Raw genomic sequence first — 9,174 nt, 5'->3', positions numbered from 1 at the left:
ACCCTCTTCCTGCTCCTTGTTCTGGTCTTCCTTCTTTTCTTCCTTCTGCACCTCCTGATGTTCTTTTTCCTTCACAGATTGTCGCCTGGGCCTGGCTTCCATTTTGTTAATTTGCTCTGCAAATTCAATGCGCCTACTTTCAAACAGTGCTGGGGGGAAAAGAAGACACATAGTAAGCTTAACATGGAGAGTCAGTCTAGCTTACTCAGATCTGTTTTGTGAAACAGGCTCTTGTTTGTGGAGAAACAAGTGCTGCTGACATTTGAATGCTTTTATGCAAAACAGTTTACCAAGAGGAACAGGAAAATATGTTAGAAAGGGACACCCAGAATGAATGAAACCTCATCTTTGTAATACTAGGGGACACTTCACATCCTTCATCAATCATCCTTTCCATGTATGATGCTACACAACCATTATTATATGCAAAGAACACATCTGTTCCCCTTCCCACAGATACTTGTCACAGGAACCTACTGCTGCAAAGGTGCATTAGTTACAGGTTATACGGCCTAACTACATATTATGCTTTCCCTGGAGATATCCCTGGGTTGGACCACAGAGGATTTCTGGGAGCTCTGTGCTTCCCAGGTGTGAGAGTCCCTGGATTTGGATCCAGACTGTAGCATACAGGGAGATGAGGCTTACATCTCTCTGCTGTGATAATTTTCACACCTGAAATGGCCCCACTGGGGTCTGCAAGCATGCTGATGAGCTACATATTATGTTTCCACAAAAGGACAAATAGTGCCCCATCTACCTGTGCCATTTCATGTTGGAAAAACAGTACAATGGAAAAGTCTCAGCCCCATCCCCCCAATGCCATTATCCTGACCTGAACTGGGACTCACATACCTGACAAGCATGGAACTTCAGAACACGTTTCTCCACATGATCTGGGGAGAAATGTACTGTATACTTTGGCCTTTAGTTGTTGGAAGAAATGTTTCAAACCACAAGGTATTGATGCAGATAAGTCCACCCCCACATAACTCAACACACAGCTACCGGGCCGACAGCACTGACTTTTACTAGAGAAATTCTGAATTTAAAAGCCAGCAGAAAAATACACACATACCGTTTAACTTTTTCTGAGAGTCATCAAACTGCTTCTGTGTGGCAGCACACATTTTGCCAGGGATGAAGAACAGGTGAGGCTTTGTCCTTGTTCTTATGTATTTAATTATTTTGGCATTATGTTCATTCCAATCCTCTTGCTGGAAAAAAAGGGGGGAGGGATATTAGTTACTTCAGTTTCACTGACAATACACAGCAAGCTTGGAAAGAGGCTGTGGCTCTGAGCTTTGGATGCAGTACATTTGATCCCAGCACAGTTAAAGAAAGCATCCCAGGTGGTAGAACCTTCCCTAAGCCTGGGACCCCTGAAAACTGCAGCTAGCTAGCATAAGCAACACAGAGCTAGTTGGATCAGAGGTTTAACTTGGTAGAAGACAGCTTTATAAATTCATATGCTGAATTCAAACTCACCAACTGAGCAAGTTCAACTTTTTGTTCTAAAAGCCGCAGCTCTGTTTGTTTAGCACGTCTTTCTTCAAAAAGTTCTCGCCTCTCATTTTCAACTTGCTTTCTCTCTTCTTCTGCTTGCACTTCAAGTTTCTGTTCAATTTCTTGTCGCCTTTTTTGCTGCAGAAGAGAAAATAGTTTTATATTTACTCAGCAACATCAAATTTAGATAAAATTATCACAGAATAAAGACTCAGTCTTAGTTTCTGAAGTTTAATTTTGACCCTGTGATCCTGGATTAAGATTAAAATCTCTACTTCACATCTAAAACTGCAATCCTAAATATATTTAGTTTAGAGATCCACATTGCCTTGCTTAGCAGTTACATGCTGGGATGGATCCAACGATCCTCCAAACCCAAAGGTTCTTCTTCAACCAAAGTGGGTTTTCCATTGGTGGAAAAACCTTCAGACTTTACTCAGTGGAACAGTAAATAGGAGAAGGCTCTACCCCACTGTTTCTAGTAGGCAGGCAGGACTGGCTTTCTTGCTTCTTGTTCTACAAAGGTAAAGTCCCAGCAAGAAAGTTTTACAGAGGGAGAAATATCAAGTGTTATAGTGTTTTTCCAGTTTTAAAAATGATTAAACGATTGTTTAACAGTACTGATGTAAGCCACCCTCAGCCCGCTCGCGGGGAGGGCGGTATATAAATCAAATAAATAGTTTTCAAAGCAACTTTAAGCAGCTCAGAGTATCATACACAGATCTACTCTATTTTTCCCCTCACAACCCTCTGAGGTAGGCTAGGCTGAAAGAGTGTAACCAGTGCAAAGTCACCTGGAGAGGTCTGTGTGCAAGTGAGACTACAAACTCATGGCTCATCAAGTCCTAAGTTGCATTTAAAATAATAATAATGAGTTATATATTTAAACTCTCTTCCCATTTGTCTTTCTACTTGAAAATGATATTCTTGAAAAGACAATACAACAGAAAACTACTGAGTCACCGGGAGCAAGACTCTTTCCATGTGGGATATTAATTTTGCTATATGGAAATATTCAATTTTCTTCTAGTTAAAATTTCTAGGGACAGAAAATTAGTACCCTCTCAGTAGCAACTGTAGATTCTTGTTTGAACTTCTGAAGAGTACCCATCAACAGGCCAAATATACGCCGATTCCTGACAGAATACAGAAGAGAGGAGAAAAGTATGATTACTCCAGGCACTTAAGAGACAGTATCACAACAAGATTTTCAAAGCCTTCCAAAGCAGCTAAGAATACAGGCAATTTAAAACAAGGTAATAGAACATACAATAGAAAAAGCAGATTTAAAAACAGAGAAACAATAAGAGATAAAGATAAAATGGGGGACAGTATTCGAAACATCTCATGGAAAAATTTACAAGAAGGCATAGTACAATTAAGTTCCATGGACACAGAGAACAGAGATGCTTAATTCCATGGAATACAAGTGGCAGACTTCAAGCCACAGCTATAAAACCCTGAGTGTTAATACCTTTTGCTAGTCCTTGTTCTGACTCACACGAACACTGTAAATTCCAAAAGCTGTTGGAACTTGCATGTTATTAACTTTTGTATGAAATACACTTCATTCATTTCTTAAAACAGACTAGGCTATCATGAAGCATTTCACACGTGTAATCTATGCAATGCAGAAACTAGGCGAAGAGTTACCATGCCTTCAGTACCCACTCACACCATTCCAAGACTTCACTATATCTTGAAGTTTCAAAAACCTCATGTCACATTAAATTCAAATCTAGATACCTTTGTTTCCCTTTTTCATCCATGTTTTGATCTTGAATGAGGTCTCGGCGTGTTCGCTCTTTGGAGGTAGCAACAACAGAAGACTGCAACGCTGGCTGCAAGAACAGGATAAAACTAGGTTAAATTAACATTTTTACTCATTTCCCCCTCCTTTCCCCCACATGAAAATTCAGGTATACTTTACTTTTTTAACATCATCATCCTCTGCGTCGCTTTCATGGCGTGATTCTCTCCTTGTCCGACGCTCCCCAGCCAGCCTAAATTAAAAACGTGTCAAGTATTAAAACCACAGCAATAACTTAAACGGGATTTAAAAATAATGTTAATAAGACCAAAACTACAGGTTCAGTGGCAACTTAATTCCAGAATGAGCTTTCATGATAGAATAAACACTGTTAGTTTTTAACACTGGACTTGTATTGTGTTTTGCTACAACAGAATAACATAGCTGCTAAACTAAAAAAATCAAGAGATCTAGTCCTTCAAAATCTCTTTTGATCCTAACTCATTAACAAGTTCCTTACTGGAATTTAACATGCTCTATGTGGGTGACCAGATGCTTCAACTTGCACTGTTTCCTCTAATGAGTACAGCTTCCTGTGTTAAGTATAAATTTCCCAACTAAATTTCCGCTTTTCAGGAAGCACAGAGGGCTGCAGGAGAAATGGAGGGACACAGGAAGTCTGGATTCCAGGATTCAGAAAATAAATACTAATTCTCAACTTCTCCATTAGCTATACATGGAAATAACTTGTGTTATTAATCTCTGCACAGACATTTGGCAAAGTGTAATGCAGCCCCAGGATCTAGGAAACAGTTGCTTCTGAATTTATTGCCTTATTATGATAAAAGGAAAACTGTCATTACAATAATTGATCTTCAGGCATCTGTGGAAGATGTTAAAGGACTACAGTAATATATTCAAGGATATTTCTCCATGAGGTACATGGGGAGGGATTGTTTCAACGAACAGTGCAGCTGTGGCCTCAAGCAATGGATTAGTCTGTCAATAGCAGGTAGTGCAGTTGTTTGGTAACTTGGTTTGAAATGTATATAGCATATGATGGTTTCCTGTTGAGGCTTTTTTGGAGGGGACTGTAAGCTTCTCCAAGTCCACAACAAGCAGAGAAAAGTAGGTTAAAAAGCATGCAAGCAAGTTTCAAGTCCACTCTTTCTTACTCACCTACTGGTCGCCCCTTCCAAATCCCTCTGTTTGGCTGGGGGTCCTCCTCCGCTATCCGAGAATCCACGCCTGAAACCAAGAAGGAGATCAAAGTGTTGATGAAATCAGTGTAATAACAGTGAAGGCTTTCAACAACTAAGATCCCATATAACCTTGTACAGAAATTGATACCATGCCTCACAGGCAACTAGCTGTATAACAGACACTCAGTTTGCCTTATCTAATGGGAGAAGCTTTCATTCCAGGCAACCATGGCAGGTATTTGCCTGTGTACAAAGAACTGCATGTGTAGCTTCTATGACACAGCGACATTCCAGGCAACAACGAAGAGATGTGCCTGTCTTCCAGACTGAAGTCAGCAGTCTCTTATCAACTGGAAGAAACACATGTCCTTCTTCAGTCCCATGCTCTGGTAGCTGCATGCTCAGCAGTATTTCTACTGCCAGTTTTGTGCTGTGTGCAGCATCAGCAAATAACCTCAAGACAAGAGAATGGGAAGAGAACATGAACAACTTTTGATTAAACCACTGGGAGAGTAGCAGCCATACAAATGGGTTGGTTGGATTTTCAGCCACAAGGTATAGATAGGGGCTCTGGGGCAAGTGATGCTCTGTCTTCTTGGTGCTGGGGGTGTGTGTGTCAACAGTGGGAGGGTTTCTAATGTCTTGGCCCCACTGGTGGACCTCCTGATGGCACTGGTATTTCTGGCCACTGTGTGATAGAGAGTGTTGGACTGGATGGGCCTTTGGCCTGATCCAACATTGGCGTCTCTTATGTTCTTAGTTATCTGGAAAGCAGATTTATAACATCTACCTGCCTTGTTAGCAACTAGTGTCTTTACATTTTTCTAGTCTGCCTTCACATCTAAGCCAATTTTCACAGCAATTTCATAAACAGGAAATATACTGTGGAACATGAAACATAAACATGAAAGATACTGTGTACCACATCATTTTATTTTTGAACACAACATTAAATAAGGACTACTATGTCAACTAGCATAATAAATACACTATATAAAGGACAAATTGTATTAAAAAGAGTTAAGTTGTATGGTCACTAATAGGGATGGGCATGAACTTCATCTGAATTAAGGGTTGTGTGACTGTGCCTGCAGCAAACCTCACATGAACCTCCATGGTTCTTACAGAGGTTCGTGCTATTTGTGCTGGCGGTTCACATGGCAGACATGCTGGCACCGATCAATTAACTGACAAAGCAAAGGGGGGGTGGGGTTTGGACTTCTGCAGTGCTGGAAACACCAATAGTGACCCTCCAAACACCAAACAAAAGTGACCCTCGTGAGTCCCAGTGGCGTGGAGGAAAGTGTGAATGAGCCCAGGTTGGGGGTGGAAGGAGATGAGGGAGAGGCGGAGGAGGGGAGCTTGCCAGCACAGGAAAGAGAAGAGTCAGCGATTCAAGGCTTGGGGGAGAAAGGGGAAGGCAATCTCTTATTTGCAGAAATGGCTGGAATATCTGTGCGGGCATGCATTCGGATTGTGTTGCGTCAATTGCACTGGCTACCAATGAGTACTGGATCCGGTTCAAAGTGCTGGGGTTAATCTTTAATGCCCTATGCGACCAGGGACCAACATATCAGCAGGACTGTCTATCCCCATATGTGCCCCAGAAAGCTTTATGCTTGGCAGAGCAACATTGACTGGCAGTCCCTGGCCCAAAAGACACCTGCTTGGCCCCGACTAGGGCCAGGGCCTTCTTTGTCCTGGCCCCAGTCTGGTGGAACATGCTTCCAATTGAGATCAGGGCTCTGCAGGATTTATTACAGTTCCACAGAAACTGTAAAATAGCTGTTCCACCAGGCTTTTGGCTAACTAGCGGGCGTCCATTCATTTAGGCCCCTCTTGCCCAAACTGCACTCAAATTGCCTTATGATGCAGTTGGCAGTCATCACCATCAATTGTAATGGGGCTGTTTATCATATTTCCATCCACCTGATCTTCAGCACAAGATGCACAATCAATTATTGCTGGCCTACCATCTGTCTTTTACTCAGGATTCTTATTGTTATGGTTTTAAGAAGTTTTCATTATTTATATTTATGTTGCAACCCTGAGCTTGCCTGCAGGGAAGGGACGGATATAGGTTAAATAAAACAAGCAAACTTTGGAGAACCGGCCTGTGGGGCAGTCAAAGGGAGGCCAGCAGATGAGGCCAGAACAAAAAGGGGGACCCCAGGAGGCCCAGAAGTTGAGGATCACAGGGTTGGAAGGGAAAAGGGGGGCAATCTCCTTTTGGTAGAAGAGAAGAGTCAGCTGGAGACTTGCTGCGAGTTTGTCATCTAGCCACTGGGGGGCCGTTCTACCCCATCACGAACCTCACGAAACAAACCAGTTCAGTAAACGGGAAGGTTCATGCCCATCCCTAGTCACTAACTTGTCAGCTTACTTATTGTTTAGTCTTCTTTCCAGAAGACACTTTTAAAGTGTTACATTTACTCAAATCGATCTTTAAATCACAGATCTCTGAACTGGCTGTTGCTGTGCAAGCAGAGGCTTACACACACCCCTATGCAAATCAACCAGGGTTCTGCTCCAAATGCCCCATAATTTATCCCACATCGTTATTAAACTGTACCACTGCAAACAACCTTCAGCCTGACAGTCTTATGATTGCTGCTTACTTCCAAGTAAAGAAGCATAGGATCTAGTGGCACAGATTCTAAAGCTTTGTACACAACCTCATGGCAGCAGTGGTGGGGAGCAGCAAAAGCAACAATACAAGGCAATACAAAGTTAATTCAACCTAAACTGAAGTAACGCTGCACAGGACTGCATTGGGAAACACAGAATCATGGATATCAAAGTACTAGAACATTTAAGTCTCCTGAAATTGTGTCCCTTAAATACATATTGTCCATGTGGCATTAGTAACTCAAATAAACTGAAAGCATTGAGTGATACAGCACAAGAACTGCCCAGAGTTCCATACACAATCAATATCAAACACTTGAATGCAGGTTCTTACCTCAGCAATATACTTCCACGCCCCCTACCTCCACCAGGGCCTGTGAGGGTCAACAATCTACCTTGAGCTGGCCTGGAAATCAGAAAAGCCATAGTCATTAGAAAACAAAAACCAAACATCAATGCACATCCAAAAAACATTTCAGAGGACTTCATATTTGGAGCGGCTGCACTTTCCAAGTCAAATAGGCAGCATGAAGAAATTAAGCAGTATGTTTTCCTCATACAGGATTCTCTCCATCACCAGCAGCTCAAAATACGTTATTTAAGGAGCACAAGTTTATCCCACCCACCGTCCAAGTGTCCTCCCCGCCTCCATTTTACCTTCACAACAACCCTGTGAGGTAATTCAGCCCAGCGAGCTTTCATAGCAGACTGAGAACTTGAACCTGGGTCTTCAAGATCTTAAGATGACACGCTAACCAGTAACATCACGCTGGCTACACCCACTCCCTCTCCTACAACTACTTTCCTCTCACCCTGGACCTAACTCTCCCAATACCCCTCCCATTTCACCCCATTCCCCCGGAGCTTCTTCTAGTCCTCTCTGTGGCCAAAAAACAGCGCAAACCAGAGATCACCACGCCTGAAAACAGATGCACACACACACTCCTTTAACTTGCGGGTTGCAACAAAAGCCAAGTAAGGTTGCGCACTTACGAAGGAATGAGATGCAAAAGAACCCCTTCATTGGTTAATGAGCCTAACTGCTTCCACTCGGCTCTAGCGTGCCCGCCCCGGCCTTATCCTCCCATCAACCTCACCGCACATCGTTGGGGTCCCTCCCCGTGAGCTTGCGGATGTTCTCATCGACGTGCTTGAGGCTCTCTTTGGCCTTCTCAAGCTGCTCCTGCAGAGCACGCACAGCTACCGCCATCCCTACCGCCGCAACCACCACAGCACGTCCTACCCAGCAGAAAGCAAGGCCGGAGGAATCGTGGGAGGAAGGGGTGGGGGAGTCGGCCCGCCCACACGTAACGTGTCTCGTCCAAGAAATTCGCCAATCGTCACTCGCAGTTCGGAGAGACAACGCTCTTATCCAATAGCTGCTGGAAATCGTAGCGAGAGACCGCCTTGTGACTGTAAGAGGCACCAAGTTAATCCAATCGTCTGCTTCTATCTCAGCCAACCATTCAGTCCTATGTTTCATAGTGGAAAAGCTTTCAGCCACTCGACGCTCGCCGGCTTTGCTTATCTGACCAATTACCAAATGCCAGGACGGACTGATGTCTAAACAGCCAACCAAGTGATAAATGAGGCATTCGAGTTAACCAATCAGATATCGGAGGTGGATTTGGGAGGTGGGTCTGCCGTACTCACTCTATAGCCAGTCCTATTCGTTTTCGCGCGCTCTTTGGGTCATGAACTGCTTTAATGTGTAAGAAACGAATGTAGGTGGGAGGCCGCGAGCGAGTCGGAGCATTGTGTTACTCTAGGTATTAATTGGAAGGGGCGTTTGTTTTTGGATTTGGTTTTGCATCGGCGCGGCTACCAGCAGCCTCTGTTGTGCTCTAGACCTTCGAGGTTGCGTTTGACTTTCGCTTGGAAAAAAACCCCGTTGACTCTGGGCCTCTGAAGAAGTGGGCTTTAGATCAGGAAAGACTGATGGTAGAATACAGTTTTGTTTGTGCTACAGGCTTATGCGTAGTAGCAAGTCTGTTCTCACCTTTTATATCACATTTGTAGACATGCCACATTTATTTATTTGGGTAGAAGGAAAGCAACCTGTGGCATTAAAAGGCAATGTACAATAGT

The 9,174-nt window shown here is 43.4% G+C and overlaps 1 protein-coding gene across 1 annotated transcript in view; it reads right to left on the bottom strand.

Moving 5' to 3' along the window:
• PNN (pinin, desmosome associated protein) overlaps positions 1–8,374 on the bottom strand; it is a 9,738-nt gene extending 1,364 nt beyond the window's left edge. Inside the window, 9 exon segments of the mRNA XM_015426361.1 lie at positions 3–149; positions 1,079–1,217; positions 1,489–1,644; positions 2,567–2,642; positions 3,253–3,347; positions 3,437–3,509; positions 4,436–4,504; positions 7,421–7,492; positions 8,184–8,374. Coding sequence (XP_015281847.1) covers positions 3–149; positions 1,079–1,217; positions 1,489–1,644; positions 2,567–2,642; positions 3,253–3,347; positions 3,437–3,509; positions 4,436–4,504; positions 7,421–7,492; positions 8,184–8,296 — 940 coding nt within the window. The 5' untranslated portion in view covers positions 8,297–8,374.
• Between the last annotated feature and the right edge of the window lie 800 nt (positions 8,375–9,174).

This window comes from Gekko japonicus, unplaced genomic scaffold, assembly GCF_001447785.1.
Source record: "Gekko japonicus isolate JY-2015 unplaced genomic scaffold, Gekko_japonicus_V1.1 scaffold719, whole genome shotgun sequence".
NCBI lineage: Eukaryota > Metazoa > Chordata > Lepidosauria > Squamata > Gekkonidae > Gekko > Gekko japonicus.
Note: the sequence above shows the minus strand (reverse complement) of the source record. Positions and strands in the feature narration are given on the sequence as shown.